Source organism: Anguilla rostrata, chromosome 3 (genome assembly GCF_018555375.3).
Source record: "Anguilla rostrata isolate EN2019 chromosome 3, ASM1855537v3, whole genome shotgun sequence".
NCBI classification, from domain to species: Eukaryota; Metazoa; Chordata; class Actinopteri; order Anguilliformes; family Anguillidae; genus Anguilla; species Anguilla rostrata.
Genome location: NC_057935.1, coordinates 44,269,235 through 44,296,037, shown reverse-complemented (window position 1 = coordinate 44,296,037; position 26,803 = coordinate 44,269,235). Strand labels below are relative to the sequence as shown.

At 41.5% G+C, this 26,803-nt stretch overlaps 2 protein-coding genes across 2 annotated transcripts; one reads left to right on the top strand and one right to left on the bottom strand.

Moving 5' to 3' along the window:
* Positions 1 to 245: 245 nt before the first annotated feature.
* Positions 246 to 19,950, bottom strand: LOC135250958 (lambda-crystallin-like). Its single transcript, XM_064327835.1, has 8 exons — positions 19,799 to 19,950; positions 18,938 to 19,045; positions 16,373 to 16,499; positions 11,245 to 11,406; positions 8,897 to 9,091; positions 6,220 to 6,328; positions 728 to 834; positions 246 to 411 (listed from the first exon to the last, which is right to left on the bottom strand). The coding sequence occupies exons 1-8, from the start codon at positions 19,837 to 19,839 to the stop codon at positions 313 to 315; spliced, it is 948 nt and encodes a 315-aa protein (XP_064183905.1). The 5' UTR covers positions 19,840 to 19,950; the 3' UTR covers positions 246 to 312.
* A 2,088-nt stretch (positions 19,951 to 22,038) lies between these two features.
* alg11 (ALG11 alpha-1,2-mannosyltransferase) lies at positions 22,039 to 26,430 on the top strand. Its single transcript, XM_064327832.1, has 4 exons — positions 22,039 to 22,193; positions 22,874 to 23,095; positions 23,418 to 24,352; positions 25,301 to 26,430. The coding sequence occupies exons 1-4, from the start codon at positions 22,147 to 22,149 to the stop codon at positions 25,582 to 25,584; spliced, it is 1,488 nt and encodes a 495-aa protein (XP_064183902.1). The 5' UTR covers positions 22,039 to 22,146; the 3' UTR covers positions 25,585 to 26,430.
* Positions 26,431 to 26,803: the final 373 nt, after the last annotated feature.

Below are 26,803 nucleotides of genomic sequence, written 5' to 3'. Positions count from 1 at the left end.
TCTGCTGAATTTACTTCATAGAGTACTTAACTTTGGTTCTTCACAAAACCAAAACAGAATTTAACATAGGCTAGACTTGTTAGATTACATTTTGGAATGTATCTTTATGATGATTATGCAAGGTAATTAAATAACAGAGTCAAATCGTAGTAACTATATGGCAGCATTTCTAAGGAAAATAATCACCCATCTCATATTTGGTTGACTCGGTTACTCTACTGAACAAACAGACACAAGTACTGAGGTTTTCCTCCACATGTGATCAGTCAAAATTCAAGACTCCATTTATTGAAATCTTCGCTAGGGATCGGGTCATTTCTTCAGCTTGGCCAAGCCCATCAAGAGATGATCTCGCCGCTGTCTCCTGGCAGACAGGTGGTGGTGATCATTGGGAATGAGGTCACACATTTCCTGTGTGCGTTTGGGGTAGAAGGAAGTTCAAACAGGGTTTGTAGCATGACATTACAGAAATGCTATATTGTATTACTGTCAAATTAATTAAAAAAACCAATGCTGCTGCTGCTTCTACTACTACTACCAATACCACCACTACTGCTACTACTACTACTACTACTACTAATAATAATAATAATAATAATAATAATAATAATAATAATAATGACAATAAAATAATAATTAAGACGATTATATGGGGGAGGCGCTACACATTCATACATGCACACACACAAACATGCATGCATGCACACACACAGACACACACACATGCCTGGTTAATGGATTTGGCCTCTTCCCCAGAGAACTCTGGAACAGGCCCGAAAGATGACAGCACCCTCTTCATCCCCTCCCTGTACCGCCTCAAGTAGTCCTCCAGGCCTGCAGGGGAGAACAGATACAGCACTGATGGCCTGGCACTGAGGGGGGAAGTTCTCCACTGCACATGCCCAGTCTGTTTCAAACATCACCCTAAACAAGCACCGCATGCACATCCCAGCAGGAAGTCTGTAATCCTGCTTTCCATGTACATGCAGTGGAGGTGCAGCAAGTGCGTAGAAACTCAGTTTTTACTGGATTATATCTCAATGGCATAGTTTACCTACAGCCACAAAGACCAAAACTAGAAAAAATCTGCTGTGCAATCATTGATAAACAGAGAGCAAATCTCGACATTTTAGTTCTGTTGAAGTAAACATGATTTAGGCAATCCTTCCATTCACTCCATAACTGCACGCTTGTGAAAACCACCACAGAAATAATCAACAGGTCACAGGTTATTACAGAGCTAGCTATGCAAAAATGTAATAAAATCTGTGAATAGAATCCTGCAATAAATCACATAAAGTGTTACTCCACTTCAGGGCTCCCTAACCCTGGTTCTTGAGAGCCACAGGATCTGCAGGGACACCCAGTCCTGAAGAGTGACAGGGTCTGCTAGCTTTGCTATTCAGTGCTTTAACTGGGGAATAACTACAGTAGGAACATTCAAAACAGCTTAATGTCAAAATGGGTTAACAAGCAGAAAAATCTTTAAGTGATAAAAAATGTATTTTTTAAAGTTTATAGGAGTAGGCCACCATGAGTACTACCATTACACATGCTCTTATCCAGAGTGACTTACATTGCATCCACTTATACAGCTGGATATATACTGAAGCAATGCAGATTATGTACCTTGCACAAGGGTACAACAACAGTGTCCCACCCAGGAATTGAACCTAGGACCTTTTGGTTACAAGCACAGTTCCTTACCCTTTATGCTACACTGCCGCCCCACTACCATGCTAAATATACATTGATATGAATTATGAACGAATGTTGTGAAAAATGTCCCAGAAATGGGTCTTTGTGTGGCTTAATTAGGTAATATTGAAATGAAAAAAATCTCAAAATTGAGCCAGCTGTTCAAAGGCAGAATTACCTACTAGGGTAAAAAGAAATGTAACAAAAGACAACATCAAGAAATATTTGTTTATAATCAACTCAATTCCTACAAACATGTTCTCTTGCTTGCTCTCTTGTTTTAATTTCATTCCATTGGAAACCCTTCACAGTCTTCCATTCTCTACAGAGAGGGAAAGAGGAGGTGTTATACCTGCGTAACATCATTGCTAGGGGTGGGGATAAAGGATTATATGCGATGCATCAGCAATGAGATCAATTATAATGTGATAATATAAATTTAAGGTTCGGACCCACCTACTAAACAATGATTTTTAGCTGGAGTTATCCTTTAAGTAAAACTTAAATAGGATCGTGTATGTCCTCGCCTAATTTTCAGTATATCAGCTATTATACACTGTTCTGTTGATTGAGATATTTTTGCTCAGCATCACTCATCACATATGTATAGATATTTCGAAAAAATTGTGATATAATTACCTTGCTCAACCACAGAGCTTCAGTTCAAACCAGAAGACCTTTGTGTGTCAATCTCGTTTCTAAAACCATTGCACTTTACTCTGCCTTAATTATATTAATATTACAGATGTTCTCACACAGAGCTAAACCGAAAGTAAAGTTTACAAAACACATAAAATCACATTCTCAGAATGCTGTACAGTACATAAAATCAAACTGAACAATAAAAAAGTAGAAAAAAGGCTAAACAAAAATTAACTAATCAAATCAATGCAAATCAAAAAATAAAGCAAATATACTGTACCAAGGACAGGAGAGACAAATCAGACTGCTAAAAAGAGAACGATTACACAATACACAAATCAAACAATGTGATTAGCCTTCCTAACCAGGAAGGTTTGTAACTGTGTATCAAAAACAAAAACAATTATGGTCAAGGACACACCCAAGCTTTGTGGTATGGGCAGGAACAAAAAAAAAAGAAACAACCAAAAAAAGAAATAAAGTCCGGATGGTATGATCATACTTCCATGATACATTTTAATTTGCATGCACGGAACAAACATTTTGATTTGATTGTGTACACAGAAGTAAAAAATATTCCCCTTGAGGGAAATTGTTTCCATTTTGTCTTTCCTTTCACGAACAGGAAAGGCTGTTCATGGCTGTTGTCGAGATGGACTGTGGCGTCCCATATGTGCACGGAGTGAAACCGTGATCACTGCGGGTGACCCAGGATAAAGGCTTTTTCCCGCAAATGCTGAACTAAAGCATGTAACAGTGGTGTTCTCATGTAGCATGATTCTTAAGCCTGATTTATACTTCGTCGTACAACCCTTTTGACGAGTGTCCTGCGACACTATTTTCTGTTGGAAATACATCATTGTTGTCATGCGACACGTGTCGAAAGAGTCTTTGCGACTAAGTATAAATCAGGCTTTACAGTTCCTGCTTGTACCTGTGCAGAAAGACCCTGGCTCAAGCCAGACTGCGGCCACATGCGTGAGAGCAGCTGCTAATTGGTGGCCAGTCACTGACAGAGTATTACACAGAATCAGAGAGAGGCCCAAACTGGCCTTGCAGCATGCTCTCAACTGCCAATGAGCTGATGGAGAGTTTTTACCCAGGTATGCCTGTTCACGGCTAATGAGCCGGCCAGCCAGCGGACTGCACCACACGCCTACGGAAGGATTTAAATGTTTTGGTGCTCCAGGCACTTTTGTCATGGTGAACAATCCTTGATGGAAGCATGTGTTGGAAGTGATGTTTTGAAGCTGGCTGTTGCCAGGCTGGAGGCGGGGGGAGGGGGGGAAGGGAGGAGGAAGGGAGTGGTTGTTGGGGGTTGGCAGATGGGTGTGAATCAGTGAATCATCTGAACCAGTACACAGATTCCAACAGCTGCTCTTTAATATGCAAACCCTCACCGCACAACGGACGAGGTGGAGGGGAGAATTCCTTGAATTCTTAAGAGATGACTGAACTCAATGCACTCAGCAATTTTACACGACAGGTGCCTGTCTTTTCTGTCTAATATTAATAAAGAAAAATATTTTTTAAGGACATGCTGTGCTGGCCTCCACAAGGAGTAGCACTTAACCAATGATTAAAAATTATAGTCCTGTTAAAAACAACATTTTCCTTGTGTGTAGGTACATCTCATAAAAAACACGTTTTCAACGTACGAAAATGCCAAGTTACTCACACATACAAGACATACACCGTCTATAACTCATTCATTCAGACTGCCAAAATCCAGGCCTGCCATTAAAAGTATTGATATCAAAATGATTCCAAGTTACGGTACTACAAACAATATAGGCTATCTTGCCTCACCGAAATTACATGATGCAAGATGTATTCCAAAGCAATGCTACCCAATATTTCCTCAATTCTTTCAATTGGAGGCTGTTGGGTGCCTCACCTAGCTAAAGCACAGGTTCTCAGGGCAGCCAAGCTCTGGAACAGAACACATCACACCTTTTCAATGACCTACCATTTTTGGCCTCTTACACGTTTGATTTTGTTCAAGCCCTTCTTTAAATCAACCACTGTTGATATTCCCATATTGCATTTTTAGCAATAATTTTATTATTTTGTATTTTTTATTAAAGGAAAGTGACCTTTAATGAACCTTTGTTCAGGTTAAATGTTCACCTGTTATTTGTGATCATAAAGGCTTGACAATCAGTAAAACTGAGTATACATACTGATTCACACCAGTTTCGGCCACTTGGGAGTCTATGATTCTTAAGTTTGTATTTCTAAGCTCATACGTATTAACAAAAATAATATCCACAAGAACAAAGAATAAGCTGACTGTGGTGATTGAGTGGATTTTCACACATGTTTCTAAGAAATTGAAGAGGAAACATTAACAGGATCAACAATCCCACAGAACCTGTTCTTATCCAGTTCTATCCAGTCAGAGAAAATTGATCTGTTGCGAAATACTGCATTGCACTTATCAGGTACAATGACAACATTTGGTCATATGAATGCATGTCTTCCATGCAAAAATGGCAATTGAAATTTAGAAAATTGTACTGTTTCTTGTGTCTGTTCTACAGAATGCTACCAGAGATGCTCTGTGAATGGAGGATGTACAGCTCAACTGCGTCGTTGGTCTTCTACTACATGATTGTGAATCACTGCTCACCCTCCTGCATAGGGAGACCTTTCCAGAAAAGGATGGTTACACTGCATCCGAGAACCAAACCCTGAATCCACCCAGCCCTAACCTCTACCTTCTCCTGATGTGGTTACGGCCCAGCCGTACCGCTCCCAGCAGAGAGAGACAAACAGATAGATAGGGACAGATGTCCAGGTAGAATGAGAAAGAGAAAGAGAGAGAGAGAGGTAGAGAGAGGGGTGGATAGACTGAAAGACAGACACATAGAGAAAGAGTGGCCAGCAATGGATACATTTTTTCCTCTTATCTTTAAGACTTTAAGAAAGGGGACCAGAGAGTGTGTTCAAATTATTGGGGAATCACACTCCTCAGCCTCCCAGGGAAAGTCTATGCCAAAGTGCTGGAAAGGAGGCTACGACCGATAGTCAAACCTCAGGCGGAACAATGCGGGTTTTGTCCAGACCGCGGATCAGCAGACCAGCTCCTTACCCTCTCACAGGTATTTGAGGTGGCATGGGAGTTTGCCTGTCCAGTCTACATGTGTTGTGTGGATTTTGAGAAGGCATATGACCGTGCTTCCCTGGGTATCTTGGGGGAGGTGCTGCGGGAGTACGGGGTGCCGGGGACGTTATTGCAGGTCATTCGGTCCCTGAATACTCAGAGCGAGAGCTGTGTTCTCATTCTCGGCATTAAGTCAAGTTTGTTTAAAGTAGGTGTCAAACTCTGCCAAGGATGCGCCTTGTCTACCTTCCTGTTCTTGGTATTTGTGGACAGGATTTCAAGGCGCAGTCGAGGTATGGAGTGCGTCCAGTTTGGGGACATAGGAGTGGCATCTCTGCTGTTTGCAGATGACGTCATCCTTTTGGCTTTACCAGTCACTCTTCGTCCCTACCCTCACCTATGGTCATGGGTATGGCTATGGATAGTGACCGAAAGAGGGAGATCGCAAATACAAGCGGTTGAAATGGGGTTTCTCTGTAGGGTGGCAGGGCTTACTCTCCTTAACAGAGTGAGGAGCTCAGCGGTACGGGAGGACCTGAAAGTAGAGCTGCTGCTCCTCCGCATCGAAAGGAGTCAGTTGGGGTGATTCGGGCATCTCATAAGGAGATCCCACAGGAAGAGTTGGCGGAAGTCACTGGGGAGAGGGACTTCTGGGCTGCTCTGCTTGCCTGTTGCCACCGCGACCCTAATCTGGACTAAGCAGTTAGAAAATGGATGGGTGGATGGAGATAGGCAGGGCGAGAGAAAGATAGAGAGAGAGAGGTATGGCATACCTTCAGGTGCATTGAGGTGTATGGTTTCCATGGGGCCAATAAAGGCGTAGCGCATCCCTAAGCCCTCTGACATCACCAGGTCAATGTCCTGGACAGAGATGACCCCTTCCTGCCAGGGAGGAGAGGAGAGCAAGAGAAAGAGTGGAGAGAAAAGATTATTTATGATTACACTCACAAAACACCCACCACCCTCATCCACAACACCCACCTCAATTCAGAACACCCACTCACCAAGTGCCACACACCCAACCGATCTATCCACACTACAGTAGGGCTGCACTGAGGCGAGACTAATAGCAAAGAAGAGTGCCAGGAATTGTGAAAGAATGACTGACAGAGAATATGAAAGAGCGAGTGAAAGAGAAAGAGAAAAATGCAAAAGAAAGAATGTGAGTGTGAGTCAGACTATGTAATCTGCAAAAAGAATCATCTTCATCAACATGGATCTGTTATGTACTTTCACACATTAAATCAGCACAACATAATATTATAAATGGGAAACAAATCGTTTTTAAAAATAGCAGCGGCTGGCTTTTGTGATACCATGACCTGTTTGGTTCAGCGGACTGCACTGCCCGTCTTTGGGGATGGAAGAGATGGAATCGGGTTTATTTCTCCAGCTTCCAACAGCAAATGGAAGTCAGGATTGCTTGCTGGAAGTTTTCAAAAGGCAAAATCTTGCCTTGCATTGCAATGCAACCCTGAAAGTGGTTTCTGTTCAATCGCTAGATAGATTAGACAGTAAGGGAATGAAAAACATGCAAGACTGATAGAGAGAATATGAGAGTAAGAGGCCGTGAAAATGAGAGAATTGGGAGTTTTCTTTTTCATATTTTTCTTCCTTTCCATTATGAAAAGGGAAATAAAAAGGCACCACACGCTCCTCCAAAACAAGTGTCAGTTTCATAGAAGCATAACATTGTGTAATTATTTTCCATTTTGCTGACTTCTTCTCATTCAGTTCACCTGGCTCCATTGTGGCATTACTAAGCACTCCCTCAGGACATACATGAGTTAAGCACTGCCAATAATAATTACTCAACAACTAGAAATTGTACTATCCCTTTGACTGGCTAAAAAATACATTTATATCCAGTTAATAAGTCCTCAATATTAATCATTTGAACAATCTAATGTTCCATGTTCTACTTCCAGCAAAAGTTTGACTGAAGGGACTCACCACAATAAGCCAAAGTGTAGTCTGGGCTCAAAGTCATGTTTTAACTCTTCCTGGCCAGTTCTTTTGTTTTATTTTTAAGAGATAATTGTTGATGCCCATTCAGTGTTATCGTAAGCACAAATAGAGAGAGGGATGATGCTTGTGGCAGTAGCCACAACCACTCATTACATTATAAGCCTTAGGCTTATACACTCCTTGAACGCAGCTTTTGGGCATATGGGTTTTACTGAGACACAGCTGGAATTTACTGCGGAAGCACTGATAAATGGTCCTGGGAAATGGCCTTTACAGTAGTGTATGGAAACAGGTCCTGACTCACAGACCACATATACATGGACACACACATGCACACAATCATTCACACACAGGCACACAATAATAATCTAAACTACAACTACCAGGGACGAGTGCTCTGAAAGCTGTGTAGTCCCCCAGTGCAGCTTATTTGTGTAGCTCATTTGGAGGACTGCTGAGTGAAAAGAACATGCTTTGGAGCATGACATGGCCACATCTATGAATTAATTAGGTTAACCATTTTACTGTTACTTAAAAAGTTGGCTTTATGTTGTACCGCATGAATGCAGATTATCCTGTTCCAAACCCCACTGTACAGCACCAGTTTGGGGATTCAACAGAAAGGCTGCAGTACTCATATTTTTGCACAAGCTACAAAAACATTGTTAAAGAGGAACTTGTACAACTCAACCAAATATCATCGATATGTTTGTCTTCATAAAGGCATACTATGCTGGATTTTTACCTAGAAAATATCATAAAATAACCATGCTAAGGCACATCTATAATGCACTGGCAACCTCTGTCTTTATGCATTTTTGTTAAATGTATGCACCTTTACCTGTATATGTTATTCTAAAATGTGTTTGGGAAGCTTCTGGGCGTGGCACTCACCTGTGTGGGGAAGGCTGCAGAGCCTGTGGTTTGGGATCAGATCAGTGGAGTGTTTGTTTCTAGCCACTGCAATAGCCCAGATACAGCGAAGCAAAAAGACAAGCTGACAGGGCTCGTTCAAGAAGAAAATTCCTGCATATGCATATGCCCTTAAGTACAATTTCCAAATGTGCCACATATACTACATTCATTGTCCCATTGTACAGAAAGGATATTGAAACTTTTGTCAACCTGTAGTTCAGATGAAACCTTCAGTTATCTTAAATATTGTGATATAGTGACATCAGAATAAATGCATAGAAAAACATTGGAGATTTCTGCACCACACAGTATTCTTCTGTTCAGAAGACACCACCATTCACTTAGATATGAAGAATAAATATTCCAATGACATCATCACTTGAAATGGTCGTATGCAGATACATACGAAAGATCTTGTTTGACACATGAAATACAGGTTACACCAATTATTCTGAGGGTAGGACCGAACATACAAATCGATATTTTTGGGTGGAGTTCCTCTATAAGTGCAGACATAACGTCAGCCCACAGGGTGCTAGTACACCCGTTTTCCTTCTCCCAACGCACCGTGACCAGGCGCCAGGACTCGGCGATGATGGCATACTGCACACGGTTCAGGACAAACCCATCGATCTCTTTCCTCAGCCGGACCGGCGCCTGGCCCAGCTGGGTCATCAAGGCATGGGTGCTGTCCACCACCTCTGCCACCGTCTCTGGATGGGGAACCAGCTCCACCACCCGCACGTAGTAGGGCGGGTTCACCTGCAGGACACACACACACACACACACACAAGCAAACACACATGCATTATCATATAACCTACAAGATAAAAAAAATCTCTAGTGTACACAAGTACTGTTGGTGACCAGAATTTCTAGCGATCCATTTAAATGAGTCAAGAGGGAAAAGTTATCTCTATTTCACCTTGAATTCCTTTTGCAAATCCCCCAAAGCGTGTTGAGAAAACAGACATGGTGAGTCTGCTAAGAAAAAATCAATATTGGAAAGGGGAAGTGTTGCACAGTCTTCTCTTTCTTTGGTGTCTTTTTCTGTGAGGGTTGAATTGTTTGATCATTATTTTCCTGTTTTAGTAGTGTGAGCAAAAAGTGTTTTAATGTCAGCGCTCCAGGGTATGACTGGATCATCCTTAAACATTCACTGTGCAGGTTCTTTTTCAGAGGTATGTGCGTGAGCACACACATTCAGCGAGCTGTGTGTCATGGCTGTGGTGCAAGCTAACAATGGATGTTCTGTGGTCAGCCTATAGAAAAAGGCTAAAGTCCAGCACAGTCTAACCTCCATATGCACTCTCACAAGACTCTGGAAGAGTAGGGGTATGTGGGTGGGGCAGAGTTACAGTTATGTGGGGTGTGAGGGTTGCAGGGTAATGTATCAAAAGTGTATTCAATAAACAGGACAACATATTGAAGCATATTATGGCTGAAATGGAGCTGAAGTGAAAAGTGTGAACTAAAACTGTGTAATACAGACATATAGCTTAATGAGAGAGAGAGAGAGAGAGAGAGAGAAGGGGGTATGGTGTAGTGCTAACTGGCATTCACACAGAAAGAGAGAGGGAGAGAGATTAAACAAAACTGAGCGCGGGAAGAATAGGGAAGAGAAAGAGAGAGCGCAATGTCAAGCAAAAGTCAAGTTGATTACCATCAATCACATCGATCACATTTTCACCCAAAATACCCTTGTAGAGAATTATGTCAACCAAAACAAATATTTTTTTCCCTATTTTGTTGACTTCCAAAAAGAATATCATTTGATTTGGTACGAGGGCATATTTTTTAAAATTATTTAAATTGCTATAGAGTACAAATAGTAGATGTGCAGTTAAACTAAACAGATTTCTTCACTCAGGTTGCGCAGTAACACAGGACAGTAGTTTAAGTTCTACGCTCTCCAACATTTACATAAATGAATTGGATAAATTATTTGATCAATCTGTTTCACCTGGCCTCACGTTACATGACATAGAACTTAGAGTAAATATTTCCTTTACGTAGACGACAGAGTTCTGCTGTAACCTACAAAAAGGGGATTACAGCAAAGCCTGGCCCTGATAAAAACATTCTGTCCAGGCCCAGCTCTCAGGAAATCATTCAAAATTGTATCACAGAAGGAAATAACAGGATTAACAAATAACTACACTTATCTTGACTTAAGAAACCATTTCAGGGGAAATTTTGCTTGATTATGAATTAACTGAAAGAGAAAGAAAAAATGGGCTTTATGTGCCATTACTAGGTCAATCCAAATCAAAATTCCAATTACTATCGGACTCAAAATATTAAAATCAATGAATGAACCAAATGTACTTTATGGCAATGAGGCCTGGGGTACGCTCATACATCATGACGGTCATAACGACCATATTCTTTCCTCCAACTCACAAAAGATGTGAAAGCCAGAATAAAGGAATTACCAAGCAGCAGCGAGTTATTAAAATGACAGTAAATTGGCCTGTGTGCTTGGAATAGATACAGATAGAACACAAGTGGTGATCAGACAGATACGAAAGAAAAAACTACTTCTGAAAAATGTAAAAACACAGCTCTTCGGCATAATCAAATACCGATTATGCTACCTGATTAGCCTTCATGTTCACCCATGCCACGTGTACTGCTTTTTCACTTGGAACAGACACCTCCAAGCATCTGCCAAGTTGTAATGCCAAGTTGTAAACATTTCAGGCACTCCCCTGACTGAGGAGGGGCCTTCACTGTTCCTGCGTAACACAGGATTAAGTGTACAATTAAAATGTTTGTCCAGCACAAGTAACCAGCCCTACTAACATACAGAATACCACCCATTTGCTGAATGCCAAGTTTGGATGCATACATGTTGAAATACGCAAAAAACGACATTCTCTATTAGAGAGAGATTACGGTGGTGCAGTACTGACCGGGTGAGACACGATGCAGCGTTTCCTGTTCTGGACTCGGGAGAAAACGTTGCTGGGCAACAGGCAGGATGTGGAGCTACTGAGGACGACGCTCTCTCCCACGTGACCCTCCGCCTCCTGGAAGACGCTTTGTTTGGTGTCTAGATCCTCAAACACACACTCCTGCCACACACACACACACACACAATACAAAACAGAGAACATGGCAGGTCAAAATTTGCTTAAGTATTCCCCAAGTACTGTTGGCACCTGGGTTCAAGCTCACAAGGAAAGACAAAGAGAGAGATGTCACCTCAGTCCATGTCTGCACGCCACAACCATCATGGCAATGCAGTACAACTGAATTCTCCAGTGTTTCCAAGAAAGGTGCAGTTTGTTTTTTGGAGATTAAGAAACAAAAGTTCCTGTTAAAATAGGATTACAGTAATTGTTTCTGCATGAAGGTGGGGCAAAATACCGGCAGAATCTAACTAAACCGTGCCTACATATACACAAAAATATGCCTATTTGAATGTCTCGCTCTGTACCTCACGCATGCACACACACACAAAATAAGTATATTCCAGAAACAGCTTGCCAGGTCATGCAATCAAAGCACACACCCTACTGGGCACGTAAGTCCAGGCTTGATGCGGGGCTGGATCATTTCTAGTCTGTAGGTAAATGATGAGGCCAGATGAGCCACAAAAATCATACCTGAATCAATGATCCGGGAGCATGCTAGTGCCATACAGTTTTAAGTTGTTCTATTATCATTGTTTCCCATTGTCAGGAAGAACTAACCCTTGTTTAAACGGTAGTTTTGCTGAGAAAACTCCTACTCAGACTTCAAAGGTAACTGTGGTCTTTGCTGATCTTTGATGCCTAATCTATATAATCTGTGATATGTGACTACAATGACCACAATCCTCTGGGAATATTTTCTGTGGGTGGTCAAGAATCTGCTTGTGTGCCTGTCAGTATTACCCCTCTGCACATTTCAATGCACTGATATGCATCTCATGAATGCAACACACAGACAACTTTCCTGTGTCCTAGCAACCTCCTCTCAATCAGAGTGAGAGAGCTTTAGTCATCCCAAGGCAAAAAAACTGGTTCATCACATTCATCAACTCTAATACAATCTAATATCTCTCTCTCTCTCACACACACACATGCACACACACACACACAGGGGTTAATTCACACAAGCACACATACACAGAAAGACAAAGACACACATAGATACATGGCGGTTAACGTACATAAGCACATGCATGTGCACACACACACACACACACACACAAGGGTTAATCCACAAAGAGACACACACGTACACAGTGTAGCAGACATAGTGAGTGTCAGAGAGAGGAGCAATGACTCCGCCTCCCACTCTCTGGTCCAGCAGAAGCCCCACTGAATCACTGCTGTCTAAAGGAGGGAGACATACTGCGATAAGACTGATAATGTGTAACCCGGGTCCCAGTATCCTACAGATAACATTTGGTTAATTGATTGTGAAACTTCTGCCCAGAGGAAAATGACTTGACATTCAATATTAGATTCTAATTGAAGTCTTTTTATTTTTTGTTGGCTTGGCTATATGCAGGACTGGGGAAAGACAATCAGGGGTTATGGGTAAAATACAGATATGCCACCCTAATATCAAATTTTTATGTGAAAACTGCCAATTTATTGCACATTGACCCCTATTTTCGAGACATGTGTAATGAATGAACAACATTGACTCATTTAACATTGACAACATTTAAAACAGAACATTTTTTGATTTTGGCTATTGCAAATTTCAGTCAATCCATTCTCATGATCTTTGTTGACTGCAGATAGTTGGTTATCATTCACAAAAAACTCCTCTCTCCAGATGACAGATTTACAGGTACAGTTAAAAATAAGCGATGTGTGACTCTGACATTTGGGTGCAAATCCAAAACATTTTCCCGGTAGATGTACCTCTGCTCTTTGTGTTCTGAAGCTAGGCTAGTCCATACGGCATGAGAACTAGCCAGATTAAGATTCGGCCTACTAGATAGTATCTGAATTTAGGGAAAAGTCTGTCCATTTTGGACAGTTATCCAGGCTTTTCTCACTTGCTTGTGCTCGCCTTCTATACTCAGCACCACTGGGCTTTGGCCATCTAATTGTGGAGATCCTTACCACTGTGTCTCAGAAGACCACAGTGTTCAGAAAATGTACTGCAGTTGACAAAGCCATGTAGCTATTATTTGCAGATAGCGGTCTCAATTTTTTCAAATTTTTAGGCGTGGCACCCCTAGTGGTCCGGCACCCAGGGCAATTGCACAAACACTAGGCCCTACAGTTTGGATCAAATCCCGACTGTATCAACTGTGACAACAGTGGCTGGTAGTCACACAGGGTGATGTAGCATATAATTGGTAGTAGCATCACTCAGGGTCAGAAACCGTTCAGCCAGCAGCAATCTGCATAATCTACACTATTTCTACCGTCCCATGCTGGTCAATCCGGCGCCCGCACATCCGCCCTGTTGAGCTGCACATTAAGTACCTTCCCCCGATTCATCTCTAGGCTGACCAATGAGCTGGGGTGTGAGCTCTCAGCATCACATGCTTTGGAGGAAAGCACATGCTTGCATGTCTCTCAAATCAGACTAATAGGCAATTTCCTGGTCAGTGATCAGAAATGTATCATCAGACTGCCATACCTCGTACCTATACAGTGGAAGCAGGTCTGTGGTAAGGACAATCAAGCAGAGATGAACCCTTGCGTTGTCTTCATATGTGTGCACCATGCGTCCACAGGGTCAAAAATGACTCAAACTTGCTGGATCCCCAGAGACAGCTTCTTCATTGAATTTTAAACCCTAAATCAATATTTTTCAATCTGTCACTCAATAAATCAGTGAATAACTATTTCCTACTTTGCAGTCCAGAGAGACTGTCATCAACATAATTAATTTATTTGCTGTGATAGACGTGTGGCACTTAACTTTGATTATGACTTCTGATTTAATTACTGCACGGTTAAACAGCCTCATAAGACAATCTTTGCACCCTGACAATGTACCTATTATTGTATTATAAAAAAATATATAAAAAGGACAATGTTTAATTTTTTTTATCGGTAGAGTCACTCCAGGAAATGTCATCAAATTTCATGCTGAAAGAATTTAGGGGAATTTCACTGCTGTTAAGCTCGGGAAAAGGTAATTTTTGACAATGAGGAAAACACAAAGGCTAAAACTGCCATGTCCAACTTGGCAACGACTTCCATTCCAGCCATTCCAGACCAAGCCCTTAGGTACTGTCAGTGCAGTCCCTCCGGGCGGTGAAGAGCCAAACTGACCTGTCATTCCAGGTGTTAACTGAGATTTACCAGGAAGAATCTACCATGTCTAGTGCAGACCAAATGTAGCCAGCACTCCCTTTCAACTGAATACTTACCTATGGGGGGGGTGGCGGTGGATGTTAGTGAGTAAGCAAGCAACAAGCAAACCTTTGTCCACAAGGGATTTTAGAAGTACCCGATTATTCTACTTTTTAGGCAATCTTCCACAAGGTCTACCAAACATGTTGATAAAGTTTTTTAAAATTAAAAAAGACAAAACATTTAAAAACTATATAACCAGTGGCCATTTTCGGAGGGGGATGTGTGTTTCACTATACAAAAAGGTGCATTTACAGGGCGGACAAAAATTCGAAAACGGTCACATTTCCTGCCTTGTGCAGCATGCATCAATGTGGGAAAACATGGTTCTGTGTCGAAAATGGATACAATTTAATGCACGGAGGTGTTCTTGTTCAGTTACTGGGCATAAATGACTAGACATGGCTGCCCACGTCTTAGAAAAAATATCAAAAAATAGAAAATAGTTTGCGCTCTTGTCAAACAGTCCAAAAAACTAAGTCTTTTAATCAGGTGTGTAAACTAAATACATATAAGATGAGATATAGAAAATGCTCGCGCACTGATATTAAATAAAAGGAATGTCCACGTCTTAGGACATGCCGTGAGTCCATGAACGAATCGGGAGTACCTGAGTCCAGAAATCCCCAATCAGACGTGGCCCAGAAGCATTCAGAAGTTTCTGGAAATACTCATGTTGAAGCTACTACTAACGACCGACACACCCAAGATTTCACAGAAATGTATCAGATTGGATAGCTTCCAGAAACTACAGTTTTAATGCAGTGTTTTCTTACGTACTCTGCCTTGATTGGTTATCTGGGGAAATGAGTGGAGCACACCAGCAAGGAGGGTGGTCCTAGTGCACTTAATGTGACTATCAATGACACCTGACATTTTGTTTATGCTTGTACAGGCAGCTCATTAATGGTGCGCTGATGCTGCGCTCAAGGTTAAGATATGCGTGCGAGCACCTAAGTGCAAGCAGCAGATCAAAGATGACTGGCCGCTTTTATTGAAATCCACAATCTGCGTCAGATCTGGACCCAAATCTTACTGGCTTGTTTTGTCTGGTGATTTTTTCTGGGACCAAAAGTGGCAAATTGTCATGTTTAATAGATGTAATAATTTACCAGCATAACTGGGGCATGTTAGACAAAGCACACGACCAAGCATTTAACCCTTGTGTTTGGTTTGGTCCATTTTACCTGTTTTAAACTTTTAGTAAAACAGGAATGACACTTTTGAGAGATGTATTTCAAAACCAGTGACTAAGCCAATGTTAATCTGGTTGTTTTGTGATTGTCATTGTTAAATATAATCTAGCAGAGGTGAATGGCAACCATTAACCACGTACATTGCTCATACTGTTTGGAATGAGATAAATATAATGCATATTCAGTATTTTTGCATAAGTTTTATTTCTGTATTGCTTTAAAGTTCCAACAATATCCTAGGTATACGTGACCCAGGCTAACAGTTTTGCAGGAGTTATTAAGTAAACAGAACACAAGGGTTAATAATAATGTAACAAATATGTGGGGGCCTTTAAGGTATCTTATGGTCAGAAGCTGATTGCCACCGGCAACAATAACAGGTAAAATGAATTCCCATCCAGATGCTGATTTGATGGAGTGATACAGAAACAAGGTTGGACCCCAAACCCCTGCAGGTGCCAGGAGCCCCACACAGGAAAAATTTGGTGCGAGTGTGGTCTGGGACGCCTGTCGAGGCTCTGAACTTCTACCTGGACGAAGAAGGCACCCTCTAGTGCCTGGGAGAGGTCATCATGGCTACTGAGCAGGAGCAGCTGATCCTCTACACTGAGGTCCCCTCGGAGCATTTGGGCCTGCTCCACCTCCTTCAGCTGCTTTCTACGAAACACACACATACTGTGGTTATTATACAAAGACACATGGTGAGGAAAAAACAAAACAAAACACACTAACATAGCTAAACTTTGACCATAGCAACAAGAAATATAAACTTCTGGTACACTTAGATAAAGACAATAATCCCATTATGGCATCATCAGTATGTACCCATGATGTAATCATTAAAACCTGACAGGGGGAGGAGAAACCGGCATGCCTTCTCTTCACCCTAGAGGGAAGGATAGGCCTGAAATGGGAAGGTCAAACACTGCAGAGCTGGTATACACTGGTCTAACACACACGTGCACGTGCGTGCACGCACACACACACACACACAAACAAACTAAGTTAACACACATACAGACAGCATTTCTTTTGGGCTGGTCTATCCTCGACGTGAACACACAAACACACAAAATAAGTTAAAACACATATAGACAGCATTTCTGTTTGGCTGGTCTATGCTCAACATGAACACACAAACACACACATTAATTCAAAAAGGGTTCACGCCCACGCAGTAGAGTTAGCACATACACACACAGTTGGAATGGTTTGCACTGGCTTTCAGCTAAATAGCTACATGAGAACAACTGAAGGGTTTTTGGCACATCACTCGCTCAAAACTTAGCAGTAGATCTGAGCACAGCTTTTCTCAGCCCCATACTGCAAACAGCGTTTGGTGGGGGAAAAACTAAACAGAAACAGAAAACTGCAGTTGCTTTTTTTCATCAGAGGAAGGACTGCTGAAGCAACTTCTGGAATGAGGGCAGGAATGAAGACTGGAATGTGTTTGCCTGTGAAGCACTGTTTGACAGACGAAGCAGGTCAAACAGGCGGCACATAAAATACCTGATTTTTACTGTGCACAAATGAACTCGGCACCATGACCTTGTAGCTTGTAATGTGAAAAATAAAGCTCTGCTGCCCCCTCTGTTGTCTGGAAAGAGGAAGTGCACATATTGGATATTGGATTGGATAGTGGCAAGGCCAGTGGTACATGTCAAGCCTAAATCTATTGTAGGATTTTATGGCAACTGCAGCTCTTGATTATTCAATTAGTCAATTATGTATTTGATTAAACATATATCATAAAATCTGTTGAAATGTGTATACCTTGGTGAAATGTTTTATTGTGGTTCAGCATTGCCATGTAGATCTTGTCTGGAAATGATGTCAAAAGAATCCGTTTGAGCAAACGGTAACATTAAACGCCAGCCCGCTAGGAATTTAACTGTGTACCCCGGTCAACAGTTGAAAACAAAATGGCAACTTCATACATACAATAACTGTAGATTAACTGGTATGAGCTAAATACTGGGTTTCAATGGCATGGAGTGCATAAATAAATTGTTCAGCACACAGCTGGACCAAGGGTATGTTTTCAAATTGTTAAAGGCAGTAGGCCGAGGGTATTTTTAGAAAGATTATTTTTAAAAGCATGTCACTGATTTTGCTCTTGATATTGGGTTGTGCATGGTTTTATGAAAGTTGCTCTGAATGTTGCCTTTGTGACACATGGTTTCAACTGTTCATTTCTATATGCCTGGTTTACATATACTGAACATCTCAAAACAGACAAGCGACAGTCCGTAAACACATGCAGCCAGCTGGAACATCTGTAGCACACTGGATGACTGCGCAGATGCTGCAGCTGGTGCAGGCAGACTGCAAACAAGCTGCAGGCAGCTGATCGATTGACCAGAGGAGTTTCTATTGAGAAACAAGGCAGGCTGGCTGAATCCTTGTTCCCTGGGGCATAATATATGATTTTTGTACATACTGCAAATCCCTCACAGACAAAAGTTGCCATATATTTAAGTGCAAGTTAAATACAAAAGCATTGGGACAGTCACCGCAAATTGGTTGTTTTTCCTCTGTACTAAACATAATTTTGACTTCAAGACAAAAAATGGCTGAGGCAAAACTCAGAATGCCTGTATTTATTTCATGGCTTATTGAATATATATCAAACTATATTACAACAATGCCGTTCAATGAATCAAGCCCCCTTGACTCATTCAATGATTTCATGATTTCACCATACAATGATTTCCAAGTCAGCATAGGTATTAGGGCAATTTTTTGACAAATGTAATGACTTTGAAGGTCAATATTTTGTTGCATATCCCTTACATTTGATGATTGCATTGAGTCTGTGACATCACAAGGTTCATGAAGTGATCCTTTGAGATGCTCTACCAAGTTTTTTTACCGCTGCCTCTTTCAGTAGCTGTATGTTTGCTGGGGTTTCGGACTTCAGTTTCCTTTTGAGCAAGTGAAAATCGTCTTCAATGGGGTTAAAATCTGGTGACTGACTGAGCCACATCAAACGCATTCACCTTTTCTTCCTGATAAGCTCCTTGGCCCAAACTTCCCAAAGAATGAAAATGGAAAACATGCTGCAGTAACAATGTTGCAGACTTTCATTAGTTTACCTGATTTCCTGTATGGCACTGGCAGCCTGTCCTGGCTGGCTGTCATAGATCTTCACCCGGAACCCTCCGCTCAGAAACACCATGGCCCAGGAGCGACCAATCAGTCCACTGGAACACAAGAAACCGATTCATAAACACAGCAACTACACAAAGAAACCGATTCATAAACACAGCAACTAGACAAAGAAACAGATTCACAAACACAGCAACTACACAAAGAAACCAATTCATGAACACAGCAATTACACAAAGAAACCGATTTACAAACATGGCAATCAGACAAATAGTTACAAATACATTTAAATAGAGAAAGAAACAGATGCATAATAATACACTAACTGAAGCAGAAATTCACAGTCACACAGCACAGGCAGAATTGTCATATTTGTTTTCATACAAGTCTTGCCACTGAAAAGAGTCACACATAAACCCACTGCAATTGCTATTATGTAGGTATTTATTTGCTTTCGCACCCAATAGAAAATGTCAAATTGCAAATATCAGTTTTTCTATTGTTGCAACATTCTCCATCAATTCAGAATGATGCACACAGTGTATCTCTACGTCCAAATAGTCGCACATTTTTCGAATATGACGGTTGGTATTATATAAGTAACACCATGCTTCCAAAGTGGAGGAATTATATAAGACAAGAATCCAAGGTTTATTGCTGTTGTGTTCTGCAAACTGGACAAAATCTGATCCGTATCATGTGACACTCAGTTTAATGTGTTTCAGTCTCCAGATCAAGTTATTCATGCTTTTTTTTTAAAAACTTCAAATACAAATGAGCTAGCATGCTAATGTCAGGTTTATCTTACTTTCTAGCTAGTCAGTATACACAGGCTAGACCTTTCTCACCTTCCAATGACAGATATTATTTTTCCCTGTGATACACTCATTCTTGAAAATCTGCTGCACAAAGGAGTGTCTCAAGTTAATAAACTTTAATATTAAAAAACTGAGTGGTGTTGCTGCCTGCAAACATTCGGCACGCCTATTTTCAGTCATGCACGGGGTTATGTTTACATGTAGATATGGTACCTCGAGTGGGACAATCGAAACTACAGGCGACAATCGCCGTAAAACGTCAAAACGATTTCGATAATGAAACAACAACAAACATTCAGCCTGAGACGATACCTTTGTACTGTGGTTACTTCTATACGAGAGGCGGATATGTAGGCTACAGTATTGTGATGACTTGTCGGCTGTACAATGACTTTTATAGAGGCATTCGCGGAGTTGTGGTTTAACCTTCGTGTAACCCTATTGATATTTATTGTTTCGAACTTGACATTCTCAACTTTTTTTACATAAAGTAAATACAGATGATGAATAACAAATAGAAACACAAAACAAGAACAAAATCTATGCTGGTTTAGTCACTGATTATGAAATATATATCTCCCAAAATATCATTTATTTTTAAATAAAACTTAAAAATTGATAAATTTGACCAAAAACCGAACATAATTGGTTAAACCAAGAACAAATATAGCATTTCAGGTAAGTCTGAAGTAGCTTGTACAGCTAGCAAATTTATTCACAATTCCAAACGTATAAACGTATAAATATCAACTTTTATTTGTGCTGGTGCCTCTTTCTATGAGCACAGTCATCTCAGGTAACATGCACATAGGAAACAGTTTCAACCAAAAATATATATATATATTTTAAATGATACAGTCAGGTAATATACACACATACAACCTTTGGAGGCATAAGTTACCGTTCAACCCACTTTGGAGTCACTTGAGGTACATTTTCTTGCCTGAACAACTCAGTCAGAATGTGGAATGTTGCGACCTATTTTCCAAACATTAAGTGGTCTTAATTTTCTTATTTTGAAGTGTTGGAAAACTTTTAGTTAAAGTTACCAGTTTCCATAGACAAGCTTTCTTGGGTTGGGCCCATTTTTAAAGACATAACTAGTTTCCTTGCAATTAAAAATCTATACTTACATATTATTCAGAAACAAAACATTATTCTTTAACAATTTTGATAATGACACGCAATCTGCTGGTCACTAGACAGTTATGGTTCCCTAAACATTTATGAGGATTTTATTGATAAATATACTGTTTAAATCACTGTTATATATTTAGCCATTACAGTATACATGAGACAATCACAATAATGCTGTTAATGGAATGTGTATCCTTGGCAAAAAATGTAACATTCCTTCAATCCACTACTACACCTGCATGCAACATAAATGGTATTATGTGGATAAAAGAAAGTGGAACACTGCATTTTCTTTGCTACATAAATGTATAGTCCCCAACAGAGTTTAAAAAAAATATTCAAAATTGCGAATAGATTTTATTTGGTGAATACCACATGTAATTTCTTACCATTTGTAAGCAGCAAATAATCCTTTTATGAATGGCATGCAGAAACGAAAGAACACTTGTTTGTTGAATACATCCATGTGACAATGTATTGGTTTGAATTACTAGACCTTGAATTGCATATTGGCAAAAAAAACTTAGAAAAGAAGGATATATTATTATTATTATTATTATTATTATTTGGTTACGCCATTTTAATAACGAGGAAAAATATGTAATTAATCTAATTATTTTATCTAAATTTTATATACAAAAAATGAAATGGCTCAAAAATACCCCTCCTATAACAGCTTCAAATTTTCTGACAGGAATCTCTCTTTTGAATCATTTAGTTAGCCTACATTTTAAAAAATGCATGAACAACACACTAAACATGGAACTTCTTAGGCTTTTTAAGTTTGTATCATAATAGCAGATATCAGTGTATTGGTTCTTTTTTTTTTTACATAATTTTTCTTTCTTTTTTTGTTGTTTTATTTATTTGTTGTATTCAAATTTAACAGATTTGTTTTAAACCATGAGGAGTTGCGAATGCCATTATAGCTAGGAGCCATTGTAAAACCAGCAGGTCATGAGGAACTTAGAAAAGTTCTGTCAAAAGGCCTATCTAAATTATCTAAAATAAAATATTTTAAATACCCTTCATCGCACTTAAAAATATTTACGGGCAAATTGAAAAAACTAGAAAGAAAGAAAAAACAGTCGGAAAAACATACGGCCCCTTTAACTTTTGATCAGTCAGTTGGCATGAAAGCATAAGGAGGGATTTTGCTTCATAAACGAACCAATCGAATATCAACGGAAACGCGTGTATTTACATCCTGGGTCACAGGCAATGTTGTGTTGTCATCAAACATGGCTGCCCATGACCACTTGTCTCTCTGCCTATGCGACTTAATAAGGTAAATTCCATTTTTTGTGATACAGTCTTACATCTGAAGCTGTTATGTGAAAAAATAGATTGCTGGAGAAGATGAAATATTTGAAGTGGAGAGTTGTGTGAAATTTAGACTATAATAATATACTTGTCATGCTAGCTTCTTGTACACACGCTGTTGATTGTATCGTTAGCTGTGATAGCTAAGATTTGTGGTGTCTTGAGAATTGAATGATGTTGAAAGTAGACAGGTCTGTAGGGGATTCAATAACTGCCTTTTGCCTTAATCTGTTGACTCGTTGTTAAAACACAGAAAGGCACTGGCAGAAAGTTATTATTGTTAGCTAGCTAACAACCAGCCTACTAACTAACTCAAATTATCACACGTATTAAATTAAAAATAAGAATTCCAGATGAAGACGCTGTCCCGTTACTATGCTTGCTAGCTAGCTCTTGTTACCAGTAGTGAGAGGGGAAGATTTGAGGTGAGATTCAATTTTTTGTAGGTGCAATTTTGATTTTGATTATGCATGGTGGATGCATAATGTGAAAAATAACGTAAACAAGTCACGGATTCTTCACGATAACAAGACATTTTACTACAACGTTAGCTACCCGGTTGTACTTCATTGTGTCAGGTACGATGTTTTACGTTTCTTTTAACGTGTTTGCCTTGTGAGTGTCTAATTCGCATATCTCCTGCAGGTTGTTGTGGACGCTGCTTCTGCCATGTCTGTATCTATGCTTGGTGCTGACTGCAATCCTGGTTCTCCTGGTCATCGGGGTCAGAATGTGGCTACAGCGGGCTAGGAGTGCACGGCGGGCCCGAGAGAGGTCCCCCACGGTGGCGTTCTTTCACCCGTACTGCAACGCCGGAGGCGGCGGGGAGAGGGTGCTGTGGTGCGCTCTCAGGGCATTGCAGAATAGGTAAAGGTGAAATGCGGGGGGAAAAAGCAAAGCTTAAAGCACTGTATAAATGAGCAAAGCCCCTCTCTGTATTATGACGCTTTTGCTTAGTGTTGCAGTTGTATTCATTAAGAAACAAACAGGATTTAAAAAAACTATCAAAGAATTATACTTTAAAGTAACATTGTCATAGAAGCTTGAAATGAATCCTTTTAGCCCGTGGTTCCCAAACATTGAAGCCGTTCTTATGTTTCTCTGCTTTTTTGATATGCTTAGTTCTTATTTTCTAATGTTCTCATATGGTCACATTCCCCTGTGTTGTAATATTCCTGTGCTGCCGCAGGTACCAGGACTTCTCCTTTGTAGTGTATACCGGTGACCAGGGCGTGACGGGGGAGCAGATCCTGAACGGAGCGCAGCGCAGGTTTGACATCAGGCTGCCCAGGCCGGTGAGGTTCGTGTTCCTCAAACACCGCCTCCTGGTGGAGGCCGCCGTCTATCCACACTTCACCCTGCTGGGCCAGAGCGTGGGCTCCATCTTCCTGGGCTGGGAGGCGCTGACCGAATTCGTCCCCGACGTCTACCTGGACTCCATGGGCTACGCCTTCACCCTTCCGCTCTTCCGCTACCTGGGCGGCTGCTGGGTGGGCAGCTACGTGCACTACCCCACCGTCAGCACAGACATGCTGGCCGTGGTGCGCGAGCGCAACCCCCGCTTCAACCACGCCAACTTCATCTCCAGCAACCCGGTGCTGAGCGCGCTCAAGGTGGTGTACTACTGCGCCTTCGCCCTGCTCTACGGCCTGGCCGGCTCCTGCAGCCACGCGGTGATGGTCAACTCCACCTGGACCCTGGGCCACATCCTGGCCCTGTGGCGCGCGCCCAACCGCACCAGCGTGGTGTACCCGCCCTGCGACGTGCGCGCCTTCCTGGACGCCTCGCTGGAGGAGGACGCCGACAGGAAGTGCCACCGCCTGGTCTCCGTGGCCCAGTTCCGCCCGGAGAAGGACCACCGCCTCCAGATCCGCTCCTTCCGGAAGCTTCTGGATAGGAGGGGGGAGGGGCCAGAGCGGGAGGCGCTGACGCTGGTGATGATTGGCGGCTGCAGGAACGAGGAGGACGAGGAGCGCGTGCTGATGCTCAGGGGGCTGTGCCAGGAGCTGGGCGTGGCCGATAGGGTGGAGTTCAAGCTCAACATCCCGTTCGAGGAGCTGAAGAGGGAGCTGACCGGCGCTACCATCGGACTCCACACCATGTGGAATGAGCATTTTGGAATTGGTACGCTAGCTGCCTCCTGGCACATCACTTCCTGTTAGAGTGTGCTGAGCAACCTAGGATAAGTCTGATAACCAGACTTATCCTAGGTTGGTCTTATCCAGTTGGCTTTTTTGTTATTTTTATTCGATTATATTATTTACTCATATTCATTTTTGTATATATTTAATAAATGTATCATAAACATTACATTTATATTATGTTTGTAAACCAGATGTAACAGAAAATGAGACTCAGACTTTTCTTGACTCAAGCTTGCAGAGAAGGGACATGAAGGCTACTGCACAGTAATTGTCACACAGAGAAGGGGTCTTGGTAGAAAGACAATAAATTCTGATTGGAGGTGTCTGTCATTTTTCCTCATTCCAGACTGATGGGATGGGGCTAAGGCATAAGATATAAAGGGCTCCAAACCCTTTTAGTCCCTGTTTCTAACCTCAGAAATGGACACTCTTAGCATTTAACAGTCTTCTGGGGTGCCTTATCTGGCTGAAGCACTCCTATTAACACAACTGCACTTCCTCTTTTTAGTGCTAGAATTTATGCTTGTTCCTTTTTCTTGAATCAAACCTTGCCAGGGCTACTAATTGTCTGAGGATTAATAGAAAATCTATAAGGAGTTGTGCTGGCAGCATAGAATAATGATAAGGGAACTTGAACTTAGTTGTAATTCCCAGGTGAGATGCTTAAGTCCACTTAAGCACACTTGAGGTACTTAACCTGAATCGCTTCAGGAAACAGTCAGCTGAGTAAATGAAAAAGATTTTTTTGTTTTATATATAATATATACTGTATATATATATATATATATATATATATATATATATTTGTATGTATGTATATATGTATGTATGTATGTATATATATGAGTAAGCTGTCTGCTAAATGTGGATGCACTTATTTCTCTTTGCCGCTTGTCCTCATTGTCCCCTGTGTGTGCCCCGCCCTCAGGTGTGGTGGAGTGCATGGCCGCCGGAGCGGTCATACTGGCCCACAAGTCGGGGGGGCCGAAGCTGGACATCGTCGTGCCGCACGACGGCCAGCCCACGGGCTTCCTGGCAGACGACGAGGACGGCTACGCCGACGCCATGGAGCGGGTCCTGGCGCTGACGCCCGCCGCCCGCCTGGAGATCCGCCGCAACGCCCGCCTGTCCGTCGCCCGCTTCTCCGACCAGGAGTTCGAGGCCTCCTTCCTGGCAGCCACGGAGCCCCTGATGGCCAACCTGGAACGGTGAGGGGGGTGGTGGGGGGGGGGGGGCGTGGCGTCGCCGCCCCTCGTCTTCCAATGCACTTTACTGTCTGCACACACTTAGTCCCTCCCCCCCCCCCCCGTTTCCTGTATGCAATGAAGTATGGTAGAAGCTTGTCAGTTGTAGTGTGTGTTCTATCTCATGCCATAGTGTGTCAGGCAGACAAACTTGTGACATGTCAATTTGCTGACCCTGCAAAAAAATATTTTAAAAAAAGAAATCTTCCGGGCATTTGCTTATTCATTGGCCATTGGAAGTACTGTGTGTGCATCTGGTTTTTAAAGAAATGTGTCTGGAGAACATGGAAAAGGGAAGTTTCCCCACAAACATTAAAAAAATTTCAAAAAAGGAATTTCATTTTGAATGTATGCTTAGAGCAGAGATTCCCAAGCTGTGGGTTGCCGGAGGGGTGGTCCTTGGATGATAAATATAAAAAAAATTCCTGTATATAATACACTTTTCACTGATATTCATCCCAGTCAAATGTAATACTCCACATGGTACATGCACTATGCTAGTTACAATTCAATTGGTTTGTTCATTCCATGTCATCATGCTGTATTGTAATAGTGGGTTGGTCACAGAAAATGTGTTTGCTCATATAGGGTCACAGGCTCTGAAATGTTGGGAATCTCTGGCAAACTAGGAACTGAGCAGTTGGTTACAATTGTGATGTCATGGTTTGTTCCTTATTTGGTGTTCTATACTCCAAGTCTATCATTCCTAATGTACAGTCGGAAATGTTTTTTTTTTCTTTTTTAATAAGTTGTTTTTGTTATGTCTTATCACTGGAATAAAAATCCATTAAACTTGGTTTATACATCCAGTGAATTATTTAGTCAGGGTCATTTGTACATTGTTTTATTGCAGTCTTCTTGTGGACCACTGGTGAATGCAAGACTTTATTTCTTATGCAACAAGCAGTTTTATGGTAATGGAGCACTGGGTGGGACGTAAAATGTGCAAACTGCTCACCCAGGAGTCCTACATATTGTACATAGTCAATGGCTATATTAGCTTGCACACCGCTGATACAAATATGGTTTTCTTCAGGCAGCGATGATCATGGTTCATCTTTGCATGCTATTTGAATTTGAAGCCCAGCCTTGTGTATTGCTAACCTGGTGGGAATCCTTGTTTCAGCACATGGAGGCTTCTCACCTCTTTCCGTGTGGTTTTTGTTTACCTTTAGAAGCAGGTGTCA